At 48.7% G+C, this 16774-nt stretch overlaps 1 protein-coding gene across 1 annotated transcript in view; it reads left to right on the top strand.

Annotated features, from left to right (window-relative positions):
• VAV1 (vav 1 guanine nucleotide exchange factor) overlaps positions 1–3088 on the top strand; it is a 65690-nt gene extending 62602 nt beyond the window's left edge. Inside the window, exons 25-27 of the mRNA XM_012646119.1 lie at positions 154–268; positions 991–1142; positions 2777–3088. Of these exons, the coding sequence (XP_012501573.1) occupies positions 154–268; positions 991–1142; positions 2777–2830 (321 nt within the window). The 3' untranslated portion in view covers positions 2831–3088. The remainder of the gene's footprint in view (positions 1–153; positions 269–990; positions 1143–2776) is intronic.
• The last annotated feature ends 13686 nt before the right edge of the window (positions 3089–16774 follow it).

Raw genomic sequence — 16774 nt, 5'->3', positions numbered from 1 at the left:
AGCTCCCCTATCAGGGGGAGCATTCAAGGAGTCACTTCCCAGGGAGACCAGAAGCCTGTTTCTTGGGAGGAGTTGGATATGGCCCCTCCCAGCTCTGCCCTCTCGTGGGCTGCCATAGCTGGGATAGCATCTGTCTTGTTGTCTCCCTTCTAGGAGCTGGTGGAGTTTTACCAGCAGAACTCCCTAAAGGATTGCTTCAAGTCGCTGGACACCACCTTGCAGTTCCCCTTCAAGGAGCCTGAGAGGAGAGCCATCAGCAAGCCACCAGGTGGGAGCTCTGAGGCTGGAGCTTGCAGCCCCAGCCCCTTCCCATCGTGGAGGGAAGGTTTGGGGATGCCATGGACATCCCTTCCAGTGGGCACACAGAGATCACATCTGTGCAGCGGCAGGAACTCCTTCCCGCTCCTGTCTGCCGCTTTGCTCTTGAGTGGTTTGCATATTTATTGGCTTGAATGGAAGGCGGGGCAGGGAAGACGAGGATCCCGGGAACCAGAAGGGGACTCCCCCTGCACCTTTTTTTTTTGAGACAGGATCTTGCTCTGTCTCCCAGGCTGGAGTGCAGTGGCACAATCATAGCTCACTGCAGCCTCAAGTTCCTAGGCTCGAGTGATAATTATTGTTATCACTTGGGGGCAACAGAGCAAGACTCTGTCTCAAAAAAAAAACAAGCGCAATTAAAACTAATAGCCTATGATGACTTTTTCATGCTTCCCTCCTTGTTCCTTTTCCTGTAAATATATATGAGTCATGAAAAATTCGAAAACGGTCTTATTTCCTAAGTTTGGCTGTTGCTTGGGCTGAGAGGATGATGCTGGGAGCACAGTGGTGTCCCCTCAAGGTACAGGGCACCTAATACTCTGCACAAAGGAGCACTGAGGAGCCTTCATCCCGGAGTCACCCTCCTGAGAGCGTGTGTCCCCGGCACTGCCTCCAGACAGTGGGTGGGCATCTGCCATGGACCCGTTTCTAACCTCCGTTCTCTCTCTGCAGCAGGAAGCACCAAATATTTTGGCACAGCCAAAGCCCGCTATGACTTCTGTGCCCGGGACCGGTCGGAGCTGTCCCTCAAGGAGGGTGACATCATCAAGATCCTCAACAAGAAGGGACAACAAGGCTGGTGGCGAGGGGAGATCTATGGCCGGGTGAGGCAGGCGGGGCTGGGTAACCAGGGCATTCGCTTGTTTGAATTCAGACTGTCAGGAGTCGAATGGTCTGCAAGACTCTTCAAATCGGCTTCGAACCTAGTTCTTAGTTTTGTTCCACAAAGGCAGAGAACCTTCTTTTTTTTTCATCCACTGATGAATTCCCAGCCTCTAGAATTCAGTCTTGCTCATAATGATTTCTCAAAAATATCTGTTGAATGAAGATAGGGACACTGGTTAGAGCTTACATTCTACTGGGAGAAACACATGTCAGAAAATGATCTAGATGATTGCTTAGATGAGCAGTTTTGTTAAGGACATTGGGGGGTAAGTTTAGTGAGCTGTGGAGGGCAATTGGGGTTTGAGGGAGCCTTTTGGAGTGTTGAGGAAGGTCTGGGATGTAAATGATTCATCCATCCATCCATCCACGAATCATTCATTCATCCATGCATCTGTTCATGTCCACCTGTGTGTCTGTCCATCCACCCATCCATCCTTCCATGCATCTGTTCATCTATCCATCCATGCATGCATTCATCTACTTTTCTTTCAATCCATCCACCAACCCATTAATCCATTAATCCACTCATCCGTCCAACATCGATCCATCCATCCATTCATTCATCTATGTCTGTGCACTCATTCACCCATCTATGCATGCATCCATCCATTCCCCTACCTATCAATCATTAATCTGTCCATTAATTCATCCATCCATCCATTTATCCATGCATCCATCCATCCAATCCCCATCCATCCACCCATGCATTCATTAATCCACCCATCCATTAATCTATCTATCTATCCAAGCAGCTACTCATCAATCCATTAATCTATGCATTAATCCATTCATCCATCCATCCATCCACCTACCCATCAACCCATTAATCTATCCATTGATTCACTCACCCATCCATCCATTTATCCATGCATCCATCCATCCAATCCCCATTCGCCCACCCATGCATTCATTAATCCACCCATCCATTAATCTATCTATCTATCCAACCAGCTACTCATCAATCCATTAATCTATGCATTAATCCATTCATCCATCCATCCATCCATCCACCTACCCATCAATTCATTAATCTGTCCATTAATTTACCCATCCGTCCATCCATTTATCCATGCATCCATCCCTCCAATCCCCACCCATGCATCCATCCATCCATCCATCTAACTAATGTTTATTAAGTGTCTGCTGCATGCCAGGAACTGTTCTAGGCCTTTGGGATTCAGTGCTGTATAAGACAGACACCTCCCCGCTTTGTAAACCTCACATTGTAGTTGGGGCAGGGGTACGGTGAACAAGCCTGTAAATAAGCAAAATATATAATCAATCAGTTGGGGATAAGTGCTATGGAGAAAAATCAAGCAAGGAAAGTGGATAAGAAGTGTTGGGTGGGTGGGGCTTGCAATTTTAAATAGGGTGGTTAGAAAGGCCTTACCAATATGGTGCCACATAAGCAGAGACTTTAAGGAGGTGATGGGGGAGGGAGGTCAGCCTTGTGTATGTTTGGGTGATGTATTTTTCTGGGGTAGAAAAAGGAACAGCAGGTGCAAAGGCCCTGAGGTGGTGTGTTGAGGAGCAGGAAGGAGGTTGCCCTGATGAATCTCTCATCTCTTTTCAGGTTGGCTGGTTCCCTTCCAACTATGTGGAAGAAGACTATTCCGAATACTGCTGAGCCTTGGTGCGCCAGCAGAGAGAGATGAGAAACTCCAGGCTCCGAGCCCAGGGCGAGCAGGCAGCGGGGCCAGGGGCTGTGACAGGTCCCGGGCGGGTGGAGAGTTCGGGATGGATTGCAGGAGGCCAGCGTCCAGCTGGCATTGCTCCTGGGATGATGCCCTGCCGTGGTTAATTTATAACACACTGATTTCCTCTTGGGTCCCCTCAAGAAGGCAGGGCTCAAGTGGTTACTTGTAATAAAACAGTGAAAATGAATGGAGGTGTCATTGAGGAGGACCTAGAAGGAGAAAATGAGGAGGGAGCATCATGAAACGCCCACTCACCGATCCCTGTCTCCCCTTCAAGTCCACCTGCCCTCTCAGTTTTGCTGAGTGGTAGGAACTTCATCTCAGCCAGTTCTCCTTAAGATCCTGTTTAAATTCAGGGGCTTTGCTGAGACTGCTGGATCTCAGTGGTTGTCTTTTATCACACTGCCGCCTGCTGAGATGTCATTGTTTCTGCTTGGCCCTTGGTTCCTTGGCAACTTCTACCCCTGCTGTTGGCACATGCAAGACACCTGGCTGTTTTCCCCTAAATCCTGGGTGAGATAGCGGAGGGTACATCCTGGTTTGCCTGGGGTCGTTCTGGTTGTTTTCCTGGTGTCATTAATCATGATACTTTTCATTCTCCAAAGTGTCCTAATTTGGATGATATATTATACGGTCACTGTTTTAGGTTGGTTTGCCCCTCCCCCTGGCCCTGAGGCAGACCCCCAAGACAAGGATGTGGGGGTGCAAAGTTTATCTGGGAGATGATTCCAAAAAGCAGCTGGGAAGGAGTGGGGAAGAAAGATGGGAAGGGGAGCTGGGTGCGTGGCTCACACCTGTAATTTCAGCATTTTGGGAGGCTGAGGCGGGAGGATCACTTGAGGCCAGGAGTTCGAGACCAGCCTGGGCAACATAGCGAGACCCCATCTTTATGAAAAATAAGAAAAATTAGCCAGGCGTGGTGGCACACACCTGTAGTCCCAGCTACTCGGGAGGCTGAGGAAGGAGGATCACTTGAGCCCAGGAGTCTGAGGCTGCAGTGAGCTATGATGATGCTGCTACACTCTAGCCAGGGTGACAGAGCAAGACCCTGTCTCTAAACAAACAAAAACCCCGGGCTCTGGGGGGATCCAGGGAACCGTCTTTTCTTATATCACCCTGAAGCTATCTGTGTAGGCTGATAGGGTAAAGGGATCCATCCATATCTGGACCTCCTCAGAGTTTAGCTCTAATTATTTCCTGTCTAACTGTTCTCGTCTACAGTGAGGAACCCTGTTCTATTTTGTTACAACAAAATAGCCTGCACATTCAAACTGCCGAATGTTCTTCCGCATAGATTATTTATGGCCAGATTTTTTTTTTATTCAATAGCCTTTATTTTTAAAATTGTGGTAAAATACACATCACCTAAAATTTACCAGCCTAACCATTTTTAAAAGTGCGGTTGAGTAGCGTTAAGTCCATTTGCAACGTTGTGCGACTGTCATCCACCACCCACCTCCAGAACTTTGTCATTGTGCAAAGTTGAAACTGTGTACCCATGAAAAGGCAACTCCCCATTTCCCTCTTCCCCCAGCCCCTGGCCACCACCACGGCCAGAATAACCCTTAGTAAGCAAAGAGATGGGCTGGCATGAGTAGCCAATCCTGGGGAAGGACCGTGTGCTTTAGGTTAATTTGGGGAAAAATAGTACTTTCAAATGTCACCGTACCACAGTAAGAATGGAAACAGCGCGCCATGTCAAGCACTCAGCCTTGCCTGGCGCCATGACAGTAAGCGCTTCCTACACGTTAGCTAATTCGCTGTCACAACCAGCTTCGTGGCCGTTGGCGTTTGTGTGTATGTTTGGGGATGTTTTCTTCATGAATATCTGTGTGCCTGTTTTGGCCACTTGCATGTGTATCTTATAAGGGCCTTTGTATACAGAGTGTGTGTGTGTGTGTGTGTGTGTGTGTGTGTGTGTGTCTCCAGGTTGAATGGTATGCCCCTTGCCCCAAATTCACATGTCGAAACCCTAAGCCCTAGAATGTGACCTTATTTGGAAATAGGGTCTTTACAGAGCATGGTAGCTAAGGCTCCAGGAGGATTCTACGGTCCTCTCTGCCCCTGTAAAACTAGCTGTAAGTTTTTTTATTTTTTTGAGACAGAGTCTCGCTCTGTCAGCCTAGGTAGAGCACTGTGGCATCACTGTAGGTCTCTGCAACCTCAAACTCTTGGGCTCAAGTGATACTCCTGCCTCAACCTCCTGAGTAGGTGGAACTACGGGAGTGCGCCACCACACCTGGCTGATTTTTCTATTTTTGGTAGAGACGGGGTCTTACTCTTGCTCAGGCTGGTCTCGAACTCCTGGCCTCAAGCAATCCTCCCACCTCGGCCTCCCAAAGTGCTAGGATGACAGGCGTGAGCTACTGTGCCCAGCTGCTGTAAAATTTTGGGAATAACATCACCTCTCTGAACCAGAGAAAGATGAAATCACCTGCCCAAGGTCACAGAGCTATCAGTAGTATGTATCAGCGGGCAAAGCCACCCTCTTAACCATTTCTCTATTGGCTGGTGTGGACCTTGGCATGTCCCAGTTCCCTCCCCAAACTCAGGTAAGCCAATGCCCAAGTGGCACTTGCGCACACCTGGCCAGGTGCAGGATATAGCCTCTGGAGCCCCGAGCAAAGTGTTTGCCATGTTTGAGGGGCCATGAAGCTGGGACGGGGGTGTTAGGGGAGGCAATGGAGTCGCAAGGGATCAGGGACAATGGTGGGAGGTTTCTGCCCCTCCCCACGACTTCCCTGATGAGTCACGCCTAAGACCTAAGGTGGTCACCTGGGCTGTCTAGTTCCATGGTGTTGGTGAGGTTGAGGTCATGGACTTGTTCTTGGAGTTCCCGAGTGTCACTGACCTCAGCCCCAGATGGTAGGAGTGAGTCAGGCACAGACTTGTCTGCAAAGTGTGTTCAATTGAATAGGGGATTTTAACAACCAACTAGGCAATGACGACACACAGTGATAAATTTCAAGATAAGGGAACCAAGGATGTGGCGGGAGCAAATACGTATCTCGCCCAGGCTTGGGTTGGGGGAAGGTAGTCAGGGAGGACTTCCCGGAGGAGGAGACACCTAAGGTGGCTCCTCTGTGATGAGCTGAATGGAGTTGTGTTGGTAAAATGGGGAGATGCAGATAAGGTTGATTGCGGTGGCTTGTGAGAGCTTCAAGGGGCTCATTATGCTCAGAGGGAGAGGGAAGTGGGGTGGGGGCATCTGGAAAGTTGTTGGGACTTGGATCAAGTCCAGGTAATGCCTGACCGCTGTACTTATCAGAGAGTGGGTAACTGATTCCTCAGGATATCTCGATGGGGGAGGCTACTCCTTGCTCGTGGTGGAGAGGAGGATGATGATGGCTCTTGGTCATCCCCGAGGGCCGCAGGCGTGCCCTGAAGTGGCCTGCTGATGGCCAGGGAGTTGGGGTTGAGGGAACAGCTGGTACCCCAATGTGCTGGCACAGAGGGTCAAAGATCACAGGGCAGCCTCCCAGGGCCCTCACTTGGAGTCCTCTGGTGCCGGCTGTCTGTTACTTCAGGCCGCCTGGGGGGCGTGCACACGCATGCGCACACATGCACACCCATGCACACAGTGCATTAGTGTGCTGGGGTTGCTCTAACAAAGCACCACAAACGAAGCGGCGGAAACAATAGAAATTTATTCTTTCACAGTTCTGGAGGCCAGAAGTCTGAGGTCAAGGTGTTGGCAGGGCCACGCTCCCTCCGAAGGCTCCAGGGGAAATCTGCTTTTGCTCCTTCCAGCTTCTAGCGGTGGCGGGCAACTGCTGGCGTTCCTCGGTTTATAGACGCGTCCCTCCGATCTCTGCCTCCATCGCCACGTGATGTTCTTCTCCGCGCCTTCCAAGTCTCCCTCTCTTTCCGTTTATAAAGACACCCATCATTGCGTTCAGGACTTATCCTGAATCCAGGCTGATTTCATCTCGAGATCCTTAACTAATCCCATCTGTAAAGACCGTGTTTCCAAATAAGGTCACGTTCTGAGGTCCTGGGCATGAGAGTTTCAACATGTGAATTTTTGGAGGGATGCAATTCAACCCGTAAGACAGACACGCACGCACACACTCTGTATACAAAGACCCTCATAAAAATACAAGCACAAATGGCTGAAACAGTCGCATAGATGTTCATAAGGAAAACAGCCCCAAAGATACACACAAACACACACAGTAAATAGAGACTCAAAGATTTAAAGATTCCCTCCCCATCGGGTGAGCAGAAGCACAGATGGACATGGACCCAGACAGACAAAGAAAAAAAATATTTGCCCACCTACAACAGGCAAACACAGCAGACGGAAAGCTGTAGAGACACACAGACAATGTGGACCGTTGCAACATGCCAACAGACCCCAGACCCAAACACTTCTGTCTGCGCCCGACAAAGCCAAGAAAAACACTGAAAAATGACTAGAAACACACATACACAGATGCAAAAATACACAACCCTCTTTCAGCAGGCAATTGCATGTGTACACACACACACACCACTCACAATGCCTCCTGCATGAACATCAGGTAGTCCCTGATAAAGAGAGTCTCTCTCTCTCTCTCTCTCTCTCTCTCTCTAACAGACTCACTCCTACACCCTGCCCTAGGAATTTAAAAACACTGATAGACACATGCAATGGGTGGAGAGAGACTTCAGACACAGGCAGACAGACAGACAGACACCCACTAGATCAAACAGGGACATGTGTGATCAAGCATCACAAAGATAACACAGGCAGGCGGACCGTCCTCCCGCAGACAGCCCCAAGTAAAAGCCATGCTTGCCCCCTGGTGGACAGCAGCAGTAGTGAGCCAACCTCAGCATACCTCCCCAATTATAATATGTACGGCCATTTATTCTCCCAACAAGCCATAGAATAGGACCCACCCAGAGGCATCACATGGGGGCTCATTCAAGAGTCTTGAAGGGAAAAAAAACTCACTTCCTCATGATGGAGAAGCACAGGGTTGGAGGAGTCTAGAGGACTGAAAGTTTTCCTGAAAGGGGAGGCAGGAGCTGGGTCTTTGAAGGTTAAGTAGGAGTTCCTGTTGTTGAGAAGGCAGAGAAATATGCTGTAGGTGGAGAGGGCTCTCTGTGGCCCAAAGGTTCTTCCAACTTCTTTAACCTGTAGTGCTTTATAGAGGTCTCAGCTTGGGCTATTGAATCCATGCCCTGTCTTTTCTGGAAGAGAAATTTTATATCCAAAGGAATGAATTCCTAATGGTGGAATTCCAGGCAGTGAAGTCAGGTGTGGGGCAGATTTTCACATAGGGTGTCATCCTATTTATGGGGACCATTTGCTCGAGGGAAGCTCGTCGTCGAGGAATTCAGCACACTGAATTTTCCCTGGTGTTTGAGCCTGGGGTGGGGGGTTCGGTTTCCATGAAATCGTTTTTTGTTGTGTCCTCTGAGCACTGATTGGAAGCTATGTGATGCCCTCTCGTGGCCTTTCCTGATTTGGCTTCACCACCTAAAACTCTGTTTAGAGTGTTCTGAAAAGATCAGGCTGGAAGGGTGGGCTTTGACATTCGAGAGCTCTAAGCTGCAGGAGAAGGGGAGCTTAGAGTTGGGGGATTGAATCAGTAGATACTGACATAGCATCTGCCCATTCCCGTGGTGTAAATACTCCCATTCCCGTGGTGTAAATACTCCCATGACGTCTGCTTATTTCAAGTCATTGGTATTGTTATCGTCACCTCCCTTATCTCTGGTTTCCCGCACTTCCAATCCACCCAGCAAAAGCACCACCAGCGTCGGAGAGCACCCAGGCACCAGGATGACCACAAGACCTTGCGTACTTTGTGTGTTGTTTCTTCCTGCCCTGGCCACACTGGCCTCATCAAGCAGGAAGGGGCAGAGAGGGAAAGAACTGAGAAAGGATGTGGCCTCAGCACGAGTTTATTTAGAGATTAGCTCCACGAAGAAATGAAGCAGCGTCACAGGCTAGAGAATATCTTTTTAAATGTTTTATTATTTTTTTTCAAATGGACAAATAAAAATTGTATGTGTTTATGGTCTCCATCATGAGGTTTTGAAAATATGTGTACATTGTGGAATGGTGAAACCAAGCTAATGAACATATGCATTACTGATATATGTATTTTTCTTTTTTGTGGTGAGAACACTTAAAATTTACTCTTTGCAATGGTCAAGAATGCAATACATTGACTATGTTTTTTTTGTGTGTGGGGGGGGTGGACAGAGTCTTACTTTGTCAGCCAGGCTAGAGTGCAGTGGCATCATCATAGCTCATTCCAGCCTCGAACTCCTGGGCTCAAGCGATCCTCCTGCCTCAGCCTCCTGAGTAGCTGGGACTACATATGCGCACCACCACGCCCGGCTAACTTTTCTATTTTTGGTAGAGACGGGGTCTCGCTCTTGCTCAGCCTGGTCTCGAACTCCTGAGCTCAAGGGATCCTCCTGCCTCAGCCTCCCAGAGTGCTGAGATTACAGGCGTGAGCCACCACGCCCGGCCTCCTCACTGCGGTTTTGCTTTGTGTTTCCCAATGATTAGTGATGTTGAGCATCTTTTTGTGTATTGGAGTGTTTTGAGAGAGAACAGTGATTCAGACCTAAGAGTGAAATTGTTTGACTTGGAATTAGCAACAGGTGTCCTTTCTACAGATTTCAGGGGTGACCTTTAAAAACTGGGACAGGACAGGTGGAGAGGGCTGGAGTTGGGTATTTCCCTTCTCCCACGTGGAAGGGTAGAGTTGAACAGAGTTGGGTATTTCTTTTCTCCCAGATCATTTAGGCTTTAATATAATCTCAGCAGGGGCTGCGCGCGGTGGCTCACGCCTGTAATCCTAGCACTCTGGGAGGCTGAGGCGTGAGGATCCCTTGAGCTCAGGAGTTCGAGACCAGCCTGAGCAAGAGCAAGACCCCATCTCTACTAAAAAAAATAATAATAAAATTAAAAAAAAGAATATAAATCTGTGTTGTTCAAACCACCCAGTCTGTAGTACTTTGTTATGGCAGCCCTAACAGAACAATGTAGTACAACTAGTTCACTGTGCCAGAAAAGCCAACCCTCTAAGCTGGTGGAACATATTGCCCCTTATTTAGGCTTATTTTTGAGGCCCCTCTACCTTCTAGAACTCTCTTCCTTCTCAGAGGTTTAGGTCTAGAGACCCATTTTCTTTTTCATGTAGATTCTTTTGAGATAGGAAACCAGCAGGCCCTGCTGGATAAAGAGTCCTAAATCCCAAATCAAGGTCTCCGATAAAACAAGAGACAGTGGTGTAGAAACCCGCCCAAACCAGCTAGAACTCTGATGGCCTGGAAAAGTGACCTCCAGTTTCCCCTCACTGCTCATTATCCACTAGTTTTAACGATGTATTAGCTTACTAAAGAAACTTCCCCCGGGGCCATGATCTGTTACAAATGCCATGGCGGCTCCCGGAAGTGACCCTATAGAGTTCAGAGAGAGGAGGAACCCTCGGTTCTGGGAACTCCCCGTCCCTTTCCCAGAATTTTTGTAAATAATCCTCCCTCTGCTCTATATAAAATTAAATAGAAAGTATAAAAGAAGACTCCAGAAACTCACAAGGTGCTCCTCTCTGTTGCCCTGAGAGATAGCAGATGCCCTGTTTTACTCTGTTGGCTTGCTCTTGAATCCTTTTCTGCATGAAGCCAAGAATCCGCTGGGCCTTCAAACAACCCCAGGTTGGGGGTCCACTTTCCTGTATCGCTTTGAGACCCCATTTCCTTCAAATCCAGGCCCCTGTTTGCCTGGGCTCGGGGGCCCTGTTTTTGGGGAGCAAATCTGATGACGTATCATTTTGCTCTTTAGTCTTCGACAGTTCTAGATCCGCTTTTGGGTCTACTTCTCGTAATGTCCAAAGGCAGTCTAGAATAGCAGTTCCTCTAGTTGTTTCTTCTGCCTCTTGTGAGATGAAATGATAATCAAAACCATTTGGGGAACTGGCTTGGAGCTCAGCCAGAAACCCTTGCAGAAATTTGCAGAGAGAGAGAGTATGCGCACAGTCCTGCTTGCGCAGACGCCAGGTGTCCGCTGCAAGGGGGTGTGGATGAGCAAATTACACACAACAACATACTGCACCAATTCAAAAGGATGTGGCCCAAGCTCTATAGCGACAGGGAAGGATTTCCAAGCTATATTTCCAAGGTATATCTCTTATCGGTCAGGGTGCGGTCAGGAAACAGAAATTGCACCAGTTATTGTGGCTTTATTTTTGTTTTTAAGGAAGTACGTGGCTAGATTGTTGCTTAGTTTTATAAAGTTACATGCATTTATCACTGTGCAGTGAGATCAACTCTATATGAAAACGAATTGGAGCTCACATTTCATTGGAGAAACTCAAAACACATGATGTCTTTAGGTCCCTTTATATAGCATGTACCATAAAATAATTTGATTATTTCATTTAGCATGCCCCATAAAATAATTTGGTCACTTTATATAGCATGCACAATAAAATAGTTTGGCAGGATGGTGCGTGACCTTTATTTTGGGGCCAATCTCTTTAATGTTATTGAGAAGTAATTTATGTACGATGACACACAGCATTCTTTCGCAGCGTAAGATTTGATGTTTTGACAATCACTACCACAGTCAGAATACAGGACATTTCCACCATCTCCCCAAATTTTCTCGAGATCTCTTGTAAGCCACCCCTGGCCTTAGGCAACCACTGATTTGCTGTCTCCACCCCCAACCATATGTGGTTTCTATTTTCTAGAGTTTCATATACATAGGCTTGTGGTGGTGAATTTTATGCGTCAACTTGGCTAGACTATGGGAAGGTATATTTTTAAAGATATCATGAACGTTTATAGTCAGTTGACTTTAAGGAAAGCAGATGACCCGTCACAGTGTGGGTGGGCCTTGTCCAATCAGTTGAAGGCCTTAAGGGCAAAGACTGAGGTTTCTCGAAGAAGAAGGAATTCTGCAACACAGAAATGTAGAAACACTGCCTGAGTTTCAAGCCTTTGGATTCAAGACTGCAGCATCAATTCTTACCTGAATCTCCAGCCTGTCAGCTTGCCTAACGGATTTTGGACGTGCAACACCTGTAATTGGGAGCCAATTCCTTAGAATCTCTCTCTCTTCTGTTAGTTTTCTTTCTCTGAAGAACCCCGAATAATACAGGATCCTTTTAGTTTTCATTCCTTTGTGTCAACTTCTTTTTTGTTTTCAGCACGATGTCTTTGGGATCTGCCCATGTTCTTGACTGTATCAGTGGTTCATATCTTCATTGCGTAGACTCATCGTCTGTTGACCGGCACTTGAATTTTTCCCTGCGTTTGGCCGTTTTGGATAAAGCTCCTGTAAACATTTACGTGTGAGTCATTTCATGCATCTGTGTTTTTGTGTCTCTTCAGGTAAGCACCTAGGAGGAAGATGGATAAACTACGGACAGACGTCCATTCTCGGTGGTAAGTCGTCATGACTTCAAGTCCCCTGAATGTCCAGCCATTACCCTAAGACTTCCCGCGATCCAGCTACTAATGGGTTAATTAGTGCCTGGGATCTCGCTTTGGGATCTTAGCCAGCGTGCATTCTGATTGGTCAGCACTCCACCTCGAGCAGGTATCCTGTACTTCAGATACCACCTGTGCAGAAATGAGTTAACATGGTTGGTTTTGGGGGGGGAGGGGTCTGGGAATTTGCATTTGGGGATGTTTCCTACCACGCCCACACTGTTCGTGCAAACCAGAAGGAAAGACCTGCAGGGCTTTCCTGGGGTCCAGAGTCTCTAATGAGCTGTCCCGGTAGACCCCATTTCACACCTGCTGTTGCCAGTAGTTGCTGGAGGAATTCACTACCTAATTAATTAAGTCGTGACTGTGCCGGGAGAGGACTCTTGGGTGCTTACCTGCTTTCCCCTGGACTTCAACCCACGTGCACTTTCCTTATGTTGATCTTTGGTTTGTATGCTTTTGCGGCAATAAATCCCAGCCCTGACTGAGCCTGGGGGTGGCCTTGGGGGCCACCTGCAAACCACCCCTGCCTGAAAAGAGCCTTAGGAGCTGTAGATAAACGACCAACTCTTCTGGGGAAAACGTGGCCGTGCCCCTCAGCAGCCACCTCCCTCCCAGGGCACCTGACCCTTCTGTCCAGCCACCTCTCGAAATCCTGGTCTGGGGCAGTGGGGCAGGGGTCCGAGATCAGGAGATTCATCTGTTTCTCTCTCTTCCTTCTTTCTCACGTTTCTTCATTTTCTAGGACATGGTGGCAAACAAAATGACTCCCCTGCTCTGAGGAAGCTCCGAGTCTTTTGAGGGAAGCAGATGTTCAAACAAGCATAGATAATACTGAGTGTGGTGATGGGGAAGTGTGGAGGACGCCCCTTACCTTAGAGTGGGAGTCAAGGAAGGCTTCCTGGAGGAGGTGATATTTGTGCCAGAAGGATGCATAGGAGTTGGGGGTGAGTGCTCATTGCAGATCTGGTTTAAGAAAGAGCTAGAGGGGAGGCTGAGGTAGGAGGATTGGTTGAGGCCAGGAGTTCAAGACAAGCCTGGGCAACATAGCAAGACCTCATCTCTACAAAGAAAAAAATATTAAAAATTAGCCAGGCGTGGTGGTGCACACTTGTAGTCCCAGCTACTCAGGAGCCTGAGGTGGGAGGATGGCTTGAGCCCAGGAGTTGGAGGCTGCAGTGAGCTGTGATGATGCCACTGCACTCCAGCCTGGGTGACAGAGTGAGACCCTGCCTCTACTAGAGAGAGAGAAGTAGGGGTTGTGGCTGTACGCAGGGACCCGGCTGCGATGGCTGCGGTGTCTGCGGGGCTGACGAGAAACTACTAAAGTTCCCGGGAGGCAAAGTCGAATTTCCTAAGAGCATAATGGATGGAGAGGAGAAAACCTACGGTGGCTGTGAAGGCCCTGATGCCATGGATGCCAAAGCGATATCTTCTGATGGTCGTGCATTTATTGTAAAAAGAGAACACGCACTAACATCAGGAGCAATAAAAAGTGTGCATGTATTTTACCTGCAAGCTGCGCTACGCTACCAGCTGCACGGAGATTCCCGGATTCCCAATTGAACTGAAATTGCACTGGAACTGCTGATGGCTGAGAACTTCCTAGACGGTTAAATCAAATACGTTATAACAAACTGTTAGTTTTTTCGGTATTTCCTACCTGTAGGTCAGTGAGTAATTGTTTCGTATGTAGCACGTTGCCTGTGTGCAGTGGAACTATGAAGTTCATTGCAAAACAGATTCTCTTCTGGTTTTTTTTTTTTTTTTGCATGGCAACCAGGGTTAATATTTGTTTGCTACCTCAACAAATTAAGGACGTTTTCACAACTGGAAATAAACAAATATGCCAATGCAGAGAGAGAGAGAGGGAGAGAGAGCTTGAAGCAGAACTTGCTGATGGGGAGCCTTGTGGATGGGGGTTATTGAGCAGAAAAGGAGGGAAGGAGCCACGGTGGGGCAGGGAAGAGGTGGTCTGAGCTGGAGTCTAGCCTCAGCCGGATGCATGAATGGCACCACCCAGCTGACCTCACCTGGAAGGCGAGGGGCTGGCCCTTTGCACGCATGGGCTGGGTCCGAGGGTTTGTGCAGCTAAGTTCGGCCGAGGTCAGCTCTCCGGAGAAGGGGGAAGCTGTGAGCGATCAGTAGGCAGCGCTTGCAGCAGCAGGGGGATGGGTGCACCAGCTGGTAGAGGGTGGCTGGGCAGGGCGTTGACAGCACTCACTACAGGGGGCCTCAGTTATTTTAGGATCACCAGAGTTTGGGGTGGGGAATGGAAAACAATGAAACAAGATGGGCAGACCAGAGTAAGGCTAGGTAGGGTCTTGAGTGCCATATTAATTAATGAGCCCAGACTTCATCCTGAAGGCGCTAGGGAGCTATAGGAGGGTTTAGAGTATAAGAGGGACATGGTCAGGTGAGGTAGGGGCTGCCTTGGAGCCACCTGGGATCCCCCAGGTTTCCTGCCCCTCCTCCACTCAGTGTGGCAGGGAGTGATATCGCTGGGGCTCCTCTGCCGGGCTGACTTCTTCAATCCTGAGTGTCCCTTGTTTTCCCCGTTTTCCAGGAAAGTTATGAGCGGTTAGACTTTTGCAGAATGGCTCGTTTCCTCCACCCCATCCTTCCGCTTCTTGTCTCTCACCCCCACCCACACCCCTGCAGAATCGCTGCAGTCCGGACTTCATAGCCTGGGTCAGCCCTCGCGGGTCTGAAGGGAGTCTGGAGTTTCTGGGTCTTCAGTTACTCACCGGGGACCCCAGCCCCCCACCAGTGGGTAGGTGGGATCATGCGCTCGCCTCACCTCTGCCAGTTGTCCACAGCCCACCTGATCCCTCAGACCTGCGGATGCGTTGCCTTCCGTGGCAAAAGGGACTTTGCCGAGGGGATTCAGTTAAAGATCCTGAGATGGGCAGGTGATCCGGGGTCACCTGGGTGGCTCTGTGTCATTACAAGGGTCCTTATAAAATATGAAAGGCAGGAGGGTTGGGGAGAGAAAGAGGGACAGAGACAGAGATTGAGAGACAGAGAGAGAGATTGATTGGAAGATACTACGCTGCTGGCTTTGAATATAAGAGAAGGGGCCACAAGTCAAGGAATTTCCAGAAGTTGGAAAAGGCAAGAACGGATCCCCTGCTAGAGCATCCAGAAGGAACGCAGCCCTGCTGACCTCTTGGTTTTACCCCGTAAGACTCATGTAGGACTCTGACCACCAGACCGATCATACAGTAAATCTATATTTTTTTCAAGCTACCACATTCGTGGCAATTTGCTGTAGCAGCCGTAGGAAGCTCATCCCGTCCCCATCCCAAGGAGGGATCTGGGCTTGACTGCAAAAATTCTAATTCTTTAGCCCCAACCTCCACCTTCTAACTTCTGTTTCAGACTCTCCACCCACATGCTGACGATCCCCAAATCCTGCTGTTCCTACCTCCTGAATCCCTCTCGCTCCCCACAGCCCCTGCCCTAGGCCGGATAAACATAAACTAGCCATCGCTCTTTCCTCTGTCCTGGGTGCAGTCCCAGCCTCCTCGCCCTCTGCTCGCCCCTGGCCCCACCCGGTCCATTACCCCTCTGCGTGGCACAAGTGTTGTAAAATAGGACCCTGTGACTCCCTTGCTGAATCCCCTTTTATTGTCCCGAGGGTAAAGTCTAAACTCTTTCCCCCGAGATAGGGAACTGGAAGGTCTTGCGTAAGAAGGAGTAAGAAGGGGTCGTAAGACCCGAACCAGGATCTCTGGTAAAACAGGAGTTATATGTAACTCATGTGGGGCTAGAATCAGTTTTTACACTGCATGCCGCTAGAGTTGTATGTAACTCACGACATACTTATTGAATTTGTTTTGGAGAATTGAGTCTTCATAGGCTTCATGAGGCCCTGGACTCAAAACTAGCGTGAGTTAAAGACAACTCACGAGGCAGTTAATGCGTTAAATGGGAGAGGGACCCACGCGCGGTTCCAAAGACTCTCTACCCCTTTCCCAAGACACTCATGAACAATCCTTCCTTTGTTTGACATGCAGCCAAGAGATAACCATAAAACAGCCAGCCAGCAGCACAGAAATGCTCCTTTGTGTATGGGGCAGCTACCTTTCTTTTTCTTTTTTTTTTTGAGACGGAGTCTTGCTCTGTTGTCTTGGGTAGAGTGTAGTGGTGTCATCACAGCTCACTGCAGCCTCAAACTCCTGGGCTCAAGTGATCCTCCTGCCTCAGCCTCCTGAGTGGCTGGGACTACAGGTGTGCCATGATGCCCAGCTAATTTTTCTGTTTTTAGTAGAGACAGGGTCTCACTATGTTGCCCAGGCTGGTCTTGAACTCCTGACCTTAAGTGATCCTCCCGCCTTGACTTCTCAGAGTGCTAGGATTACAGGTGTGAGCCACTGCATCTGGCCTCTTTTTCTTTTCTTAACTCAATAAACTTGCTCTTACCTTACCCT

Source organism: Propithecus coquereli, unplaced genomic scaffold (assembly GCF_000956105.1).
Source record: "Propithecus coquereli isolate 6110/MARCELLA unplaced genomic scaffold, Pcoq_1.0 Scaffold241, whole genome shotgun sequence".
NCBI lineage: Eukaryota > Metazoa > Chordata > Mammalia > Primates > Indriidae > Propithecus > Propithecus coquereli.
The sequence above is the reverse complement of the archived record's forward strand: the minus strand, read 5'-3'. Positions and strand labels throughout refer to the sequence as shown.